The sequence below is a fragment of the Battus philenor genome, unplaced genomic scaffold (assembly GCF_028537555.1).
Source record: "Battus philenor isolate CCGP_79_NKW_IND1 unplaced genomic scaffold, ilBatPhil1.0.hap1 SCAF_6, whole genome shotgun sequence".
In the NCBI taxonomy this organism is placed as follows: domain Eukaryota; kingdom Metazoa; phylum Arthropoda; class Insecta; order Lepidoptera; family Papilionidae; genus Battus; species Battus philenor.
In genome coordinates this window covers 8,179,977-8,199,006 of record NW_027181726.1, presented here as the reverse complement: position 1 = coordinate 8,199,006, position 19,030 = coordinate 8,179,977, and the positions used below count along the sequence as shown (strand labels likewise).

Sequence of the window (19,030 nt, the reverse complement as noted above, 5' to 3'; positions counted from 1 at the left end):
AGTCAGCTGGTTTTGACTTTTACGTAATATTGAAAGATATTAAAAAACAAGGAAGTATATTAATGAACGTTTCTGAAGTTTTGTTGGTAAATGATATTTAGTGGGGTTTCTTTTACGGAATTACCATTTTGGTAAAACCTTATGCATAAATAGGTTTAAGAACATAGTTTTTTTAATTATCATATTCCGGGTGGTTTGTGACAAAATGTGTAATTTGAGAAATTATTAATCAATAACACATTGTTGTTGTAAAATTTCTTATAAATACTACTGAAATAATAAATTGTTTACAATTGTCAGAAAGTTAGTAAAAAAACATAAATAATTTTGTTGTTGCCGAAAAGACAAACTTTTCAATTTTAAAATAAAATTATAATAATAAATTATATCACACATAATGATAAGCTTAAGAAACATTTCTGTTAGATTCTCCCCACCTATAATTTTCTATATTTATCAATGATTCTTTATTTTTGTAATATCATATTAGATAATAAATTATTTGTGAAACGAATAGTTTGGAACTATAAAGGTATTTAATTTTTTACAGGTCTTTAGTGGTGGTAAAACATTACTTTAAACATATTAAGCGTTTATTAATAATCACGAATCGGAAAATGAAAATGTGTTGTGACTTTAATATAAGAAAAATAAACCGTATTGTATCTTTGAGCGTAATGAAGTTGCAGCTGTCAATATTCTGCTCGCAATTCTATTATTTTATCTAAGACTGATTGAAGGTACACACGTGCGATGCTGTGTTTATGACATTTTAAATAACCTAAAAAGTACGAATAAGTAATCATTTAAAGACTTAAGTAATATATTTTTATTCTTTGAATAACTTTTTAAAGTAGTGTTACCGATGTCGCAAATAATGGTTCATGAAATAAAAATTGTTATATCCGAAAAGGGTAAAGTTATTGATACGATTGTAAAGGAAACTAACACTGAACCTACACTTCTACATAAATCTTTAGAAGAATTTAGACTTTTAGCTAATGCGGCTATGTCAAAACTTATACTTGAAAGTGGTGATAGCGGTAAATATTTTTATAAAAACTGAATACCATTGTACAAAATTAGTATAATTTATTTATTAAAATTTAGTTTTGATCCTAAACTGGATCCTTATGTCTGTGTTTATATTCAGCAACTATGCCAACACTCATTGCATGAGTATTATAGATGTTAATGGATGATGTAGATGGTAATGGATCCCTAGAATTCTTTAAAAAGTTATCTTAAGGAGCAACTAGTGATAGTTGATTCTTTACCATGTATTTTTTTGAGGTCTTTAGGTTTTAATTTCAGTTGTCTTCATTTGTCTCTGAAAAGATATAAGACAGATAAAATTGATGAAAATTCTTGTATAATTAAAAAACCTAATCTTTCTAATTAATTACCTAATCTTCACTATTTTTTTTTTCTTTACAGAGGATAATATTGAAGATTCAAGCAATGAAACTGATGATGAGGAAATATGTCCCAATCCTAAAAGAAAAAAACAATTATGATTTAAATTGTATTTTGACATACAATGTTTTTATATAAAATTATTAACTAGGTTTGTTGTTCAATAATTACATTAATTTTTTTTGTTCCAGTGAATCAACAGCTAATCAAGTGTTCATTTTATATCATCACAGTACACTGAACTTTATAAAAATTTTGGAATAAGTATATCCTATGAGCAACTGGCAAATATGAGATTGGTAGTGGGTGATGTAAGGTGATTTTCTATAGAAATTGTCCTTGTGTATTGACTCTTATTCAGATTCCATCACAATTGTCTTACAACAAGAATAAAAGACTTGTGATTTTATTTTTTATCTGCACATACACATGAATTATTGTTGAATTTGGGATTTGTAAGGTTTGTTTATACTAGTAAATATATATTTTTTGCTCTGCGGGCACTGCATGACGAAAACAAATTAAAAGTGATAAGTTATTGAATTTGTATATTAGTTTTATTTGTAATTCAATCGGAGTTAAAAAGACATGGAATGTAGGAACGCACATTTTAATACCTGCTTTTCATCATGATCTGAGCCCATTAGTATTTACAGCTTTTTTAAGTTTGTTGATTGCTTAAAGGTCCTTTAAGACTGCTTTGCAGGAACTAAGCATCAAGATAACACGTGTGTACGTTGAAGCTCTCCTATTATTAGGTTTTTTCGTTGTCGTACATAGGACGAAAATGGTGTGTGATTTGGTTATGAAGCTATTTAATTCGGCTCCGAGTGACTTTTCCGTCTTTCATTTCTCAGCAATTATTAAATTTTCGTAACAAGTGCGGATAGTAAATAGCAGTTAGGTAATAAGGTTCTGATTACATGTGTATCACATAACTGTGATCTGGGCTAAAAAACTAAATAGTTCTGTAAAGCCTGTGATATGTGGTGGAGCATGCGGTTTTTTTTAAGCAACATTATTTTTTTTGCGTTTTCATATAAGAATATACAAAATTACTCCAATTAAAAAGTAATAAACGGCAAATATTTCACAAATGGTAAATTCCAATGTAAAAAATCAAAAAATATAATTAACGTGAAAAAATATTATTCATATTTTTATATCGACGACTCAAAATTTTGCGCCCCGGGTAGTCGCCCTTTCGCCCTGAGCTATTTATGACAGGTGTACATTTGTTGGCATCTTAGCTTTTTTTTTAATCTGGCATTGAACATATTTCTTACATGCGATGCCTGAAGGTTTAATCACTGAGTCTCATATTATACGTAAATTTTATGGCAAGCTTTTACCACGTCGAAGTAAATAACTCCGGTATAATTCATAGGCGGAATTATGGAGCTATAGTAGGCTTTCAAATCAATCTATGATTTTTTTAACAAAATTTTAATCGACATAATTACTATATTTAAAAAGAGTTTTAATAAGAAGGGTATTTTTCCGAATGACTTGATTCTTGGTAGATATCTTTTAAAAAGGTTTTAGAAAAGTTATCACGGAATAAATCGTTATTGAATATTCCTCTATAATTACCGTGATTATTTTCATAATCCTGTATTGAATTACTTGAAATATACTGTTTTAAATTTTTAATTACTATTTTTGTGGTTATATGTAAGTAAATTCAATTATAATAATACGAGGCGACCACGTGCCGGTAGACGCGGTATGGATAGGGCAATTAGGTGGACCGACGATATAGTCAAGGTTGCGAGATGTCGCTAGATGCGGGCAGCGCAAGATCGGTCATCTATGAGGGAGGCCTATGCCATGATAGATGATGGCGATGAATAAAACATATATATTTACTTATTCTTTATTTTTAGATTCCGATTTATTTTGATAACATTTTATTTACATTTTCAAAATATTTACATTTCTTGGTTACATAAATTATTTTCGGATAAGTGCTTTTAAACTTTATAAAATATAATCATTATTAGAAAGTTATACTTTCTACTTTTCTACTCAAATAACGCAAGAGGCTAATCCTGTGTTTAATTTCTAAAATTAATACTAAGGTATAATTTCATATAAATCAAAATCTATTCCTCTATAAAAACAACTTTGTTATGGAATGTCTAAATCACAGTTACCGTTTTGATATGTAGCTTTTAAATATGACTCGCAGTAACAGTTTTATTTTGTATTAAAAATAATATTATTTTCGGATATCAGTACATTTTTCTAAATAATTGACACTCCACCACTATTTATTGGTGAATTCATTATTTTAAAATAAATAACTATTTTATATAAAACAACGGAAAGTTTTACAACCTATAAGATGTATGTTTTACAAACAATAAGAGTTATGTAATAAACGCGCTGAAAAATTTCTGAGATTATATAGTATAGTACACATCCAAAATTTATCTAATTATTAAATTGGGTGATTTTTAAATATATTAACTTAAATATCTATATGAAAAACAGAATAAAATTAGGGTAAATATTTATATGTTATTATTTATTTACGGCATGCGATCAATACATCTGTTTGTACTTGATGTATGTACCTATTACTCATTGAAATCGAGTATAGAAAAGTATGTTACTATTACAAGAACATAAGTTTTGGGTCGAGTATGTTAACGTCATTGTAAATTAATGATAATTATGATGGAAGAATATCTCGTTTTATTATCTTTTTGTCTTGTTTATTTTTGATATCACTGAGTGGGAAGGTGAGTACTCCAGTTAGATACTGCTAAAGACTAAAATAAATGAAGTGTAAATAATTGAAGACTAGTTCATTGTTGTTTTATCATCTGGAGGCTCAGATTCTGAGCAGCATATGTCACAACCGTTGACTCCGCAATCGCACATAAATGTTGGTCTTATTGAGTTACGGAACTTCTGCAAATAAAATTTTTGAATGTTTAATACATATATAGTACATATAACACGTGATAATATGTGAACAGTTATCTTTTAAGATTAAGAATAAATTATCGCTTTTGTTCTTTATAATTCTGATCAAAAGTTGACGTGGTCAGGAGACTTTGTTAAGGTAGTCGATTAACTCTGCATGCAAACTGCTTCCAGACGGTCTTATTGAAAATATATTGGGTAGACTTATACCCAGCCGTGGACGTCCTTCATCCAAAATGATGATGACGACTAAGCAAAGACAGACTACCTTAATGAGATTTCAAAAGTTTTATATTGATGCACTTCACTATATTAATGAACTTCACTACTATAGAAACAGACGTTATGGAGGTGCTTACGCAGGCCGCTTTTGTAATAGAGGCAATTTATCAAAGACTTCCGCTTCGTTTACTCTTGTCCGACGAAGCTCTAAAAGCCTTAGGGTTAACAGCATTCTTTCGAAACAATACACCACAGTGCGGGAAAGATTAATCTTTATCTTAGTGGCCAACTTTAAGCAAATAGTCACCGGTCCTGAATATTTTTTTGTAACGCTGCATACTATTTATTTATATGAAATAACTGTCTGTTCTTTTATAAACATTACCAGTACAATACTAAACACGTACCTCTCTCCAACTATTTCCAGGGGATCTGATAATGACCACAACAGCATACACAGGAATGCACAGTAAAGACAGTGACGCTATTGTCCATCCAAGAACTTGTGCCCAAGCAGGGTAAGGATATTGGCGATAGCTTGGTGGAGTGTAGTCTACTAGGCTGGCCACCCATAGTGCCAAAAGTAATGCCGGTGAAGCCACTAACCAGCAAAATCGAAAATATAATGAAGGACATCGACCTAGAATTTTAAAAGTATGTTAATTTATATAAAGTGTGAAAATTTGTATTTTTGATAGTTGTATATCAAATTTTAAATATGAGTAAATTAGTGGAAATTTTTAAAATAAAGTACTAACACTTTATTTACCCAGTATTCTCTATATATTTTTATATCAATCACTTTTCAGGTAAAGCACATGACAACCGTTCCTATGTACTAACGATCTGAAAAAGACTACTTGACAGGATCACCCGTCGAAGTTATTTTATCCTTTTTACTAATTGATAACAGTATTCTTAAATTTTAAAATAAAGGATCTTTAGGGACAGTTAAAAGTTGAAAGTTGTTACGTAGTGAACATATTTTATCTATGGTCACAAAAATACAAATATGAAATTTATGAGTATTAGCATTAATTATACAGTGATGTTGAGATACCCGTAGAAATACACAAGTTGATAATTTTGAGGATGTGATGAGCTATGCATTTATCTGACGTAAAGTAAGACGGAGTGCCCGTTTAGAAATGTAAAATCCTGTGTAGCATATCATTTATTTTTGGCATAGTAATACTTGGGAAGTACTGTTTGCGGGCTAATGTAGACATCAAGACAAGTTCTGGCCAGATTTATCATAAGTGTTATGCTTCGAAGTTTCTAGAACTTTAATTAGGGAAAAGATGAAAGCGAAAAATAATGAGTGTGGTTTTCATTCATACCTGTCATTTGTTTAATATTACGTGATAATCTACCCACTCCATAAAACCAGGCGATAGCGACTACTTCGAAAAAGGCTAAATAAGTAATGCTGAGCGATGCGGCGTAATAGTCCATTAATTGGAATACGTATATTCCACTCCTTATAATGTGCGGTATACCAAATATTAAAGATACAATGCAAACACAGAGCACCAATAATTCGTGATACACGAGCCTTTTTCTTATCATATCGGGAAAACCATCTTGGATAGAGGTAACAACTACCTCGACAATGGCAAACTGAAATGAAAATTATAATATTCAATACATTGGTATAAGTAAATATACGTCCACTCTCAAGGTGAGCAGATGATCACGTTAAGAAATAAAATAAATCTGCTTTACCTGACTGTTGAGTCCGAGACATAAAAACATAAAGAAGAACAAAACAGCCCATAACTGAGATGCTGGCATTTTTGCAATAGCTTGTGGATATACAACAAACAATAGCCCAGGACCTAAAAAAAATAACAGGTATATCAAATAGGGCACCATAATATTATAATTAATAATTATCTTTGTGATTTTGTTTACTTACTGTCAGCAATAACGTCTTTTACACCCGTGTTTTGTTCAAACGCTATATTCCCTATAGTCGCAAACGTGAATATACCTACTATGAGACTTGTAATTGCATTTACTAATGATACGGCTACGGTGTCATGTAAAAAGTTATTGTCAAAGCGGTTATACGATGCAAACATAATCATAGACCCAAAGGCAATGCCTATTGAGTTGAAAATTTGGGATGCCGCATTGACCCACGGTCTTGATTGTTTGAGTAGTTCCCAGTCGGGTTTAAAAAAAAATCTTAGTCCTTTATCCGCGCCGTCCAGGGTTAATGATCGCCCGAGAAAAACAATAATTAGGAGGAATGGAAGTGTCGTAGTTATATAACGAACTTTGGCAGATGATTTGATACTTTTCCAAAGTGCAAAATACACCAAAACCCACGCGCATACTAAACAAGCTGCCAATTCCCATCGCATTCCACCAGGAAATTCGATGCCATCACTCATGTTTAAAACCTTTTTTCTGTAAAAATAAAAAAATAATATTATTGAGGTTTTAATATTTATAATTGGTTAAAGAGATCTGTAAACTAAGCATCTTGGTTAGAGGATAAATAAGTAGCTTACTCGAAGAACTGTTCGGTGGGCGTTTGAGATCCATTTGGTTTGGTATGATTATGGAAAGGTACCCAACATTGTGCAGTATTCCATCGATTTGAACAGCTAGCCCATGGTACCTCGGATTTAAATGAGGTGAAGAAGTAATAAATGGCCCATGCAATTATTACTGCATAATACGTAGACATTAGGAATGATATCACCACGCTAGCTAATCCCGCACCTAAAAGATAAGCAATAAAGTTTTAAATCATAATTGCATTACTTCACAAAATTCATCAGCTGATTGACTCGCTTTGTTCTTTGTAACAGATAGTACAAAAATTTCTTTAATTCGAAATAATTGTACGGAGGAGTCGAAGAAACCAAGGAACATTCTCGAATGAATATAGAATGATTCTTTGCAATTGACTGATTTAAAGTTCCATAATTTTAAGCTCTTCATTTTTAGTGAAGTTGGCTCTTATTTAAGGCTAATTATTAGGACTAATCTTGATAGTTGGTAAGTGATACATTTTCATGTTTATTCATTACCATTAAAGCTATATAAACTATTAAATAATCTCATTAAAACATAACGCCTTTGATTTTGTTTATAGGTATCAGTGCATAATAAATTTATAAAGCAAAAAGATTTAATAATGTAGGAAGAGAATCTTTTTATAAAGCATTCATTTAAAAAAAAAGATTCTTAAACATTTAGAAATAGATAAGTCGTATCAATATAATTCAAATTTGTATTATGAAATGTAATTATTCAGTGGTTAAAGAGGTGAAATATTAAAATGTCTAATATAATATTAAATTAGTATTTAAGTGTCTACCTCCCTAAAATACCTTAATAATAAAGGTTATTTAAAAATTTGATGTAGTTATTCTAATAAATATAAGTTTTACTTTGATATTAACCTCGATAGTTAAGGGAAACAAACTTTTTCTTACCTTTAAAAAGTGGACATATCTGTGAAAGTGCGCCAATTGGACCGTGCGCTGTGTACTGACCCACAGCTAATTCCATAAAAAGCATGGGGACACCGCATACTATCAGTATAATGAAATAAGGTATGAGGAAAGCACCTGTAACAAATTTATTTTAATTACAAAAAGTTAAATTTGAAGGAATTTGCTGCACTACCCCGAGAAGCGTAGTTCATAATAGTGTAAAAGTGGTTTTCCTCTCTGGCGATATTCATTATAATACTGTAAATTATATTTTTATCGTTTGAAGCGTTTAGATATACGTTGTTTTATCCATTGTTAATATTTATCACGTAGGTATTCGCAGTGTTCTTGATCGGTGTAATGCCATAATTACGCCTGCAATTGTATCCTTGATAACAACGAATTGACCTACAGGAACCGGTGCAATTAAGCCGGCTATTTACTGAAAGGATTATTTAGGCAGTAGTTTGTGACGACTTGTCCGCCGTTGTAGTTACAACTTCTAAGTACATGTCAAGGTAATGTTTAAACGCGAGATATTGTAATCTAAGACGTGAAGTGCGTGTAGTATCAGTAATTATTGTTAATGGTCATGGTGATTCATCTAGTACGAATTATGGTAATATCGGATATTTATATAGCTATTAAGTTTTCAAGCCCTAAAACCAGGAATGGGCTTGTAACTTTCGGTGTTTATTCGATTTTATATCATATTATATTTACGACACTAAAATCCGTTAAACATGGCTTAATTGGTTAATAATTTAACTTGATAAATTGTGTCACTCAACAGGGAATAAATCTTGCAATTCATTTAACATATTTATTAAAAATAAATTGAAGCGACTACCACGAAGTCAAAGAATATATTATATAAATAATCATTATTTATTCTGAAAATTGTAAGATTATTTTGCTTCGAAGTAGTCATTGAAGCAAGGTAGACACGACAGACAATAGTCTGCATTGAGCATCTTTCGACGTCTAAAAAATTTGGAAATCTATAGGGGGAGTCTTATATCTAAAGCATTAGACATCCTAACCCTGATTTGATGATTACGATGATGAGGCAAAGTGACCTTAATTAGTAGGCTATAGGTTTGTAACAATTACGATATATCTCTTTTGCTTTCAAAACTTTTCAAATAGATTGAACTCGGCGTGTGAACCTGCCGTAGTTGTTTTTGCGTAAGCGTACTATGTTTATGTCGGCAGAGCTCCGCAGTTAATGATATTATTACACTAATAGGGTGTGCAATTTCATAAATCAAAGTAAAATTTAGCGCAATTGTAGTTTAGCAAAGGATACTGTGTGACAAATTTTTAAGCGACGTCGCCATGTTATTAGAGTGTGTTACATACTTTCGGGGGAAATAACCGACTTTGTGGTGTCGCCCCGTCCGACGTCTAATTGAGTGTGATTATCATAATTTATATTCGTTTTTTGGCGCTTATCTACGATGTCTTTGTAAATCACCATTGGCATACGACAGAAATATATTCCTAGTAGCAAAAGAAATCATATTATTATTACTACCTCAAAAAGTTACCTACAGTAAACAGTAAACTAAACTATTAGTAGTTGTAATTGCGCTTTGTTTTCCAATAAAATTAAATAGTAGTATTATTTGAACAAATGACAAAGTCGAAACCATCGGTGAATAATCTGTTTCTCTTATCTTGGAATACAATCGTAATCGGATATCCGGATATGCGTAGGAAGTGTTTAACGGGCATAAAACCATGAATAATACTGGTGCTGTCAGTTTCGCAACTTATTAATCATACAACGTGATTTCTGATCTTTTAAGTCCTTCAAGCGAAGGGAACACAAAGTGTGTTGTTAAAATTTGTCACGATAACAGCTTTATTGTTTAAATCAGTTTTGATACTATTTATATACAGATGTAAACTGGTGATGAGCGGATAAATCAAAATAATAAATCATTTGATATCTCGAGTGGACGTGTGCGTAGCGTGACGTATCGGTTTGCAAAAACCATCATATGTAATTCACACCGAAACGCTGTTGTGGCTGTGAGTGGGTTCTCATTTAGCATGTATGTAATACAAAAATGTTTGACCACGATTTTGCGCAGTTGTTGATTAAACTATTTCTTATTATTGAATATGAAAATGTTCGTATTGTTAATGTGAGAAATCATCATGACTATCGACAAGTAGAAAAGAGGAAATTTTTTTTTTTCCCTTACGATTTTTTTGTAATCGTATCATTGAAATTTTATGATCTGTAACATAAGTTAGCTGATAAATGAAGATTGTTTTAATACTTTTCCCAAAATTTTAAGAACTCGCAATGAAATTTCGTTATATTTTTTGAGTTATGATTAACCAAAATTGTTTAAAGCGATTGATGTAAAGAAAAAGTTTGGCGTCAAGATTCAACGTCTATAATCTTTGACATTATTATTTTTAAATCATTGTTTAAAAAATAAGGATACAGTAGCATCAGAGCTTTCAGTTACAATATTGTGTCATATAACCCTAATTTACTTTTCAAATTTATATAATGCTAAAATGTTGTTCATTAATAATTTTTACACTATAATATGAACTAAGAAATAAATGTATGCCCAGAAATGCATTTAGTTTTAATAATTTACCGTAGTAAATATTTCTGATACTGATAAATATATCAATACGGAAAATTACTACTAATTTTAAATATCAGCCGCCTATAATTTCTGTTTAAGTATGTGATAAGTACAATATGGTGGCAAAACGACCTCGTAGATTTTTAAACGTCATATACATAATTACGGTGCATGCTTTTTACATTAGATCACTCTAGTTTTGATCGGTAAGTTTTTGCTATAAGGTTCATAAAAATAGAAAAACACGGGCGAGGCTAAAAATCTCTTTTCATCTCTCTTATTCCACTTCCTTTATCCATCAATAAAGTTGATCGACGATCTGGTTAAGGTCGTAGAAAGAAGCTGTACGAAGGCCACTTTCAACGGGCCCTATTGGAAATCTATGAGGAAGTCTATGTTCCGCAGTGGACCTCCTATCGCTGAAACGATGACGAGGAGAATATAAATTTTAGTATTTTTGTTGGGGTAAACTTAGCTAATATTTGGAAACATTATTAACTTTGGTTGTAATTTTGTACAGTGATTCAATGAGATAATATTAAAAGGAGTTATCTGTATTTTTTGTAATAGGTTGAATATTGATTTAAAATATCATTTTATTTTGCTAATAAGAGAGGAAGTATAATTGACCAATCTTCGAACTATAATTGAATTAGTTACATTATTTATCCTGCAGTTAAAATTTCGTTGTACATTTTAAGCACTTTAGCAATTATTATATAAAAAGATAACATTATGTATTTTTAGCCACAATCGCCGCAGTTTTTACCATTAAAAAAGAACAATCGAAATAAGTCGGTAAAGTGACTATTTAATTACAGCGAATCTTTTCGTGTTAGCAACATAGCCGTAGTGGTGTCATATCAATACAACAATATGTAAATAGGATTTGTTATGATCTGGACACTAATTATCGTAAATTTATTTGTCACGACACTATCTAAATAGTGTAGGTGTGGCTAAAATGATACAACATAACTATGATTAAACATACTATCGTAATTTTTGTAAAACATTTATGTATTCTTCAATTTTTATGTTGTTACCATAAAACATATGCAGTACTAGTTTAGATTGACTTAAGAATAATTTGTTGTTTTACAAAAAATGTATTTTTAACTAAATTATAGTTTGAAATTAAAATATATAAAAATAATTTTCTCATGAACCCCCAAGTTAAGTAATTTCAAATTTTAATTTTGTGGATGGGACATTCTTCATATTATTTATTAAATATAAGTTTTTCTTGATTTAACTTTAAGGTTGCAACTTCTTGGTTAATCTTTAACGAACGAGCGCATTTTTCTAGAACTGACAAATTGGACGACGGATTTATTAGAAATTAAGTGCTTTATTTCCAAAGTGCAAAAAGGTGCTTAAACACTTAGTGAACAAATGTCGCGAGTATGGTGGCATTCGTTCGCTAAGGGTTAAGTAACTAGGTTATTTTACGGATATTGACAATCCTTGAATGATGGAACCTTAAATATTTACCACAGTGTTTCACAACTTGATCCTTGAATAAATTAATAATAAGACTTGCTTTCAATTTTTTTATCATTGTCGTGATGCAACTAAAAAAATGCATAAACCTTGAAATTAAGAGTTGAAGGTCTTGGATGTCTTGGGTTCTATTATCGTAGCTGTAGGTAATGGATTGGTACCGAAATTGGGGTCGGTTCTAGAAAAGTCTAGAGGCGTTTACTAATGACAACATAAAGAGACCGAGTTATAAAATGGCGAAAATAAAGGTATAATAATGATGTAATTAAAGCTTTCTTTATATTCATATGATTTTCATGATTGCGATAGTGTAATACATTTTTCAAAAATAACTCTTGTTTTAAAAAATAAAGAATAATTCGTAGCAAATGCTTTTAAAGGTATGTAATTCCTTACCACCACCGCTTTTGTAGCAAAGATATGGGAAGCGCCATACATTTCCAAGACCAACGGAGTATCCGACGCATGCGAGGACAAACTGGATCTTATTGGCCCAGAAAGGACGCCGTGGCTTTAGATGTACAGTCTCGTCATCTTCTTCCTCCTCATCGCAGTCGCTCTCGTGAGAAGCCGTGTCCTCATCTGGCGGTCTGTAGATGAAAATTTCATTCATGTGTTAATTCCTTTTAAATTCATGTAAAGTCTTATGTTTAACTTATTATCAGGGGTGGACCGCTTTGCTTTATTTCACGCAAATAATGCTCATCAGGAAAGAGTTAAATAATGATTGCTTCATGTGTAAAATCATGAAATCATGGAAGATGTTTAAGCAAGAAATAATTCTAATGATAACTAAGAAAGAGACTAATATATAGCTACTTCCGCTCTACAGCTACTTTCATAGCGGAAGTAGCTATATAGTCCTTTCTTAGTTAAGATGGACTTCCGCGAGGTAACGCCTGTATCTATTAGATAATTCTAATTATCTTTATGTAGGGTGAAACTAATGTAAATATAGAATAAAATTGTAAGTTGCGTTAATACATTAGTTCGGTATTTTCCAACCTTTTTTGTGCCATGTCCCACCTCAGTCTTTCTAAAGTTCTGACGCCTCTCTATGTAACATTTTATAATAATTTTCATATTAAAGCGAAATAGTTAAATTCGTGTCGTGTCAACTTTCGAATTGCCCCCTTACAACCAAAGAGGAGAGGGAGCACTCCGTGGGGCGTGAGCCTCACACTGGGAAACTGCATTAATTAGTACCATATTGTTAAACATGTATGTTTAAAAATTAAATTAATACCTATGAACATACTTCGTAGCTTAGTCGGCAAACAAAAGTATTGATGTTCATGAATTAATTATACAAACACTCGTTTTGGATTGTGTCTTATGTTATCTTATGCAAAAATAGTTTTATTACATAATTTGCCATAAAATTAATACATTTTACGAGTTATGTAATGATAAGACTATTTTTGCTATAAAATGCTATAATCGTCTTACATAACGGATTTGTACAAATTATGAATTATAAAGGCAAACAATAATTTAATCTTTTTATCATCTCTTATAAAAATCTTCTAATCGCTTTATATTCAGGTTTAGTAATTTACAATTGTTTATATAAATACATAACGAATAGTTTCTATAGGCATAACTTTTTGTTTTCGGCAGTGTTATTTATCTATCTATAATTCTTTTTACTCGTAGTACATGGATCCCAGAATGTAAATGCTCGATGAAGTCACTTTTGTAATACTAAATATTTTGGAAGAAATTGCATATTATGGCTTAACATATAAATATTATATTGATTATTGTTATTAATAATAAATATGAGCTTCTGAAAAAAAATAATTCAAATGTTCGCAAGTTACTTTGCTTTTAATAAGTCTGATAGAGTCTTAAATTGTTCTCTTTTTAAACGTTATGATCGAGTCCAAAAACATATGATTTAACTGTATTATAATATGTAATATATAATAAATAAAATTACAATAAATACAATTACAATAAATAATTTAAACATACGCAATATAGTGCACTTTGTCCATTAATTAAGATTTCATAGATATCTGTTCTAAGTTTGAAACAAAGCAAATGTTACAGGTTAGGAAACATCTATAAAGACGCTGTGAAGTATAGTAGTGACTTAAACAACTTAATAAATCATAATTTTTTTAGAAAGAATTATTAAACATGTGTACGATTTTATATAAACTGTATTTAATAATAAAACTATTTTATTAACTTTTACATTTCTTTTGACTCTTAGAATGCTCAAAATCAATTACTTGTAACCATTTTCTAACCTACGGTCGTCGTTTCAGTCCATAGACACCCACTGCATGGAATAGGCAAAGATACCTATGGGGGACATAAACGCTACTCTTTGCAGGTACGTTGGCGATCGCAGTGGAGTATTATGGTACTCTCTTCCTTTGGAAACTTTTTTGTGACCAGTGGCAGTTCTATATAATTAATGCATAAAGTGTGAATTATATAAGATTGTATCCCGGGAATCGGTCTTGCGATCTACGATCGCATGTTTCAGTTCTCTACCCGTGGGCTATCACAATAATATACAATACACCCAACGGTATATCGATTCACATATAACTGGAAGTGACAGTTCGTCTTAATATATTTGATGGCAATGTTCCGTACACTTTTCCATACAAAATTAATAATAGTATATTAACCTTTATTTGTTTAAAAATTTTTACTGAAACGATACTTATAATAAAATAAGGGAATCGTACTGATACCATTTAGATGACTGAACACGCTAGGGTGATCAGTATATAACAAAATATATCTATTAAATATAAGATACACGAAACTAACATGTTTTATCTTGTTAAAATTGGTTACTGATAACGTGATATCGTTAATACTCATGCGTAAATATTTAAAAGAATTTGTTGAAGTGACGTCTTTCCTAAAAGTTTGGAAAAGAATTTTGTATATATATATATATATAATTCGTTTAGGTGTTGCGTCGTGGTAAATACACTTTTTTTGTTTATTCCTATATATAGCACATTAAATGATATAATCATCATCATCACCGTTTCACCATAAGACGTCCAGAGTTAGAGAACGGCTTCCCCCAACAATTTCCAACACGACCGGTCGGAAGCGCCCTGCATCCAGCATCTTTGTCATTTAATATAATGCGTCAAATGTACATTCGTGTGCATAACATTGTGCTGAATAATGCGATAACGATTGTCTTGACGTTTACGCAGTATAATACTAAAGCCTCGACTGTTTGTGATCATGTTTGCTGTTACTAGCGACTTCGCCAAAATTATCCTTACGCTTGGATCCCGAGCTTCTTACACTAATTTCCACCCATAAAATATTCCGTTTTACGTGTTTATACGTAAATAGGTTTCGATAAACATCGTAATTGTTTGGATTAATGATGGATGTCCAAGTTTTAGATAAAAAGAAGGTTGTTAAGCTTAACAGATTAAAGTCTATTTGTCTTGATGACTTGTGTAGCTTAATATGAATTTCGCGTATGCACACAAAGTGTACCGAAACCAGCCGTACTTTTATACTATTTTTCATTGTTTTTGAGTATCTAAGCAAGATTTTTTTTAAAAAAACTTGAAAAATAGATTTGAATATGTCCGTGATTTCTTAGTTGATAAAAAATTGAACTATAGTGGCTTCTATCTTATTGGTCTTTGTACTACTACTGTTGGTGCCGCTAGTAATCCCTTCTTGTCATCTAGTAAGTACGTAAACGTATTTTAAAATCATTATCATATAGGCAGCGATAAGAGCTGGCGCACGATCAATCGTGTATCTGCTGCGAGATATGTTAGAGAAGATAACGACATGCAACACCTTATCAGATCCCGAAGTGAAGGTCAAGATGGCGAAAAATCCCCATCAGTAAGCTAGGATTTAAAGAATACTTAGTACATCTTTATCGTTTCAAAATTGATACATCTAAATCCTGTTGAACATTGCACGAAATGACGAAAGTGAAGTGTGTTTAACGAACGTCAAATAATTGTACACATTTCGTTTAAGCTATCGTGACTTTTCACCGAATTCAGAGATTATACAGTAAAAATTGTCTTATGTCAACATATCGGGCGTTGCACTGGTAAATAACTAGCAAGTTTAAAAAACGTTATAAAAATGTTTTAACATTTTTTACAGAAAACTGTTTTATAATTATAATTATAAAACAGATTTCTTTCACCATTTTTCTTGAACCATTAAAAATGTTATCATCCTAGTAATAAGCAGTAGTTGTTATAAATTAACAAAGGTTTGATTAACACTAGCGTGCTACTGAACTTGTACAAAGATGTATGAACGTGGTAATGTTCTATTTAACAACAGACAAATGCGTAATTGGAAGAAGTATTTAAATTGGCTCAAAATGGCATAATTATTTCGTACAAATTCAATAAATCTTTAGCATATTTTTTTAAAAGTGTGATAGGTGTGAATAAATGAGTATCAATAGTTTTATACTACTTTTTTATCGCACATCATCCTTTATATCGATAATATTAGATAAATATGAAGAGGCATAAACCTTAGTCTCTTTAAAAAGCGTTTAAATGAATTTTACACATTTAATAAATTATTTTAAATAAAGAAAATTTGTCCGTCGAACGTCATCGTAAAGTAGACAAATGAGCAAGGTCAGTCTATTATTATCAATGATCTATAAAAAAATGGAAACGAAATATTTCGAAAGAAGCTCGTGTAAACTATTACAAAAGTATAATAATAACTATAGTAAATGAAAAACATTTTTTCGTTGCGTTTGGGTCTTAGCATCGGACACATGTTTGATATACATTAATTCCAACATTTATACACAAGAGAATAGATATCTAATTTATTTATTTTAAGTATCAAATTAGAGTGGCTGGAGAAATAAATATTGTTATTAAATTATAGGGAAAGTTATAGGGAAAGGTATTCTGTTTTTTAACGTATAAATCCACTTTTAGATAAAGTACAAAACATTTACATTTTAAAATAGTATTTACAGCGATTGTGCGATTACATAAATAATTATCTTTTCGATTATGTTTTACTATATATATGTATTTAATGAATCAATTCGTTCTATAAAAACTACACAGTTTTGGGCAGCGATGCTATAAGATGCTATAAGAACTTAAGACCGTTTTGCCATTATGTTGCACCTTTGCAACTGGTAAGATTTTATTATGATTATATTATGTAGGAACAAAATCAAGCTTTTCTTGTTATAATCTATTTTTTAATATTTTGTATTTCGTTACTTGCTAAAAATAAATAAATATTATGCATTAACCTATGTTGTGTGATTGTAATATATATAAACCTTGTTGTCCAATTTTGAAACTTTGAAGATGAAGTAAATATATATTATGGCATAAATCAGTTGTATTTAAATAATAACAAAAGATCGGTGTTGAATCCGGATGGGCTACTTTTTCGACAATAACCCCATTCCCTCTAATTCGTTTCCTCTGTGTCGTGACAGGTGGGTTCAGTAGTCTGGCCCAAGGTGTAGAGCCGGCACGACGCGGCTGTTCTCTGTGGGTTTCTTTCTATCTTCCTTTGCTTCCGCAGCGGAGACATAGGACCCTCGTCGCTAAGAGAGATCGCACCGCGAATGCGATAATGCAAGATGGAGCAAATCATCTTCCGCGGCCAAATTACATTTGTACTCGCTTTTTTATATGTCCCCTTGGCAGAGGCCAACAACTCAGAGGAGTGGCGGACTAAGGCGGGAGTTCGTTAAATGCTTTAGGTTGAGAGGTCTAGAAGTAAGTTGCGTTAAGTTTTGGCGCACATTTACATGAGACGAGGAGGCATTTTTTTCTTCTCCGAGGTTGGACTACGCTAAAATTTTTTTCGTGGCCCGCTATATAAATATAATAGAGATATTGTGAGGGTTTTAGTAAGTCCGACATAACCGCTCACTGCCCCCGCAAAAGCGGCTATGCGAAGGTATTTCCCCAACGTAAAACGGAAATGGTTATATCCAAAAGATAGAAGCTAGGTTAGCTAGTTAGGTTCAAGATAAACTTTAAAGTATAGCGACAGCTTTAGTTTTGGTAAATATTAGCTTGTCTTTTATATATAAATCGTACAACAAGTTTCTAAATTTAATACGCCGAGAAATTAATTTAGTGCATTCCAAAGATTTAAATAAGACTCTCTGTCCGTGCCTCTATGTGGCTTGACTGCTGCCATTTTGACTGTAATCCACTGCCATGTCTGTTACTTTTGTTCGTCTACGGATCTCCTTATTTCCGAATTGATCGTGTAATAGGCTGCTTCCAATCGATCCTATTGCTAATCTATGGGCATGGTCTATTACCAGCGGTGGACATTCTATTGCTGAAGTGATGACGATGACAAATTTTTTAATGAACAAATATTAGTAAGTGACATCTCAAAAGTTTATAAATATTTACCCAAGAAAACATTATTATAAACTTATAGTTTATCACTTATCGATTATTATAGTCTTATGATATATTACAGTTTTACCGAACAAAAACGTTAACAATTTTCAAATTTAAATATTCGGTATTCAAAATAACAATCTACTTCTACTCAACAAAGACGCCAAAAGTTACTTATACTGTAATAATCTAAAAATACAGTTTGATCGCTTAAAAAGAAAGAATGCTAACGTTCGTCCGGCCTTATATCCTGTTTGTCCTCGCCGGCAAATTTGCTCATCCTTGTCGTTAATAACACGAGGAGACTTCTTTTGACACGTTATGCATTTGAATTCTTTATCAATTCTAGTCATAATAACAATAATATCGTTCGCATCCGTGACTTAATATTTTAAAAGTATTTTAATTGGATCTAATAATACCATTAAAAGGTTGATTATATATTCTAAAATATAATATTTCCTAACTAATCATACTCTTCTTCCATCCTATTTGTTAT

The 19,030-nt window shown here is 31.3% G+C and overlaps 1 protein-coding gene and 1 long non-coding RNA gene across 4 annotated transcripts in view; one reads left to right on the top strand and one right to left on the bottom strand.

The window, feature by feature from the left end:
• Positions 1-797: 797 nt before the first annotated feature.
• Positions 798-5,341, top strand: LOC137930464 (uncharacterized). Of its 2 annotated transcripts, XR_011108905.1 has the most exons (4): positions 798-1,043; positions 1,438-1,525; positions 1,608-1,732; positions 5,000-5,341. It is a non-coding gene; the product is annotated as an uncharacterized lncRNA (long non-coding RNA). The 2 variants fall into 2 exon arrangements; XR_011108904.1 differs by lacking the exon at positions 1,608-1,732 and having other exon boundaries at positions 1,438-1,567.
• Positions 3,310-19,030, bottom strand: part of ine (inebriated) — a 17,569-nt gene continuing 1,848 nt past the window's right edge. For both annotated transcript variants that reach the window (XM_068773717.1, XM_068773716.1), the window contains exons 2-9: positions 12,539-12,732; positions 8,025-8,159; positions 7,092-7,305; positions 6,491-6,987; positions 6,298-6,410; positions 5,913-6,192; positions 4,980-5,212; positions 3,310-4,335 (exon numbers count right to left, since the gene is read on the bottom strand). In XM_068773717.1, coding sequence (XP_068629818.1) covers positions 4,225-4,335; positions 4,980-5,212; positions 5,913-6,192; positions 6,298-6,410; positions 6,491-6,987; positions 7,092-7,305; positions 8,025-8,159; positions 12,539-12,732 — 1,777 coding nt within the window. In that variant the 3' untranslated portion in view covers positions 3,310-4,224. The remainder of the gene's footprint in view (positions 4,336-4,979; positions 5,213-5,912; positions 6,193-6,297; positions 6,411-6,490; positions 6,988-7,091; positions 7,306-8,024; positions 8,160-12,538; positions 12,733-19,030) is intronic.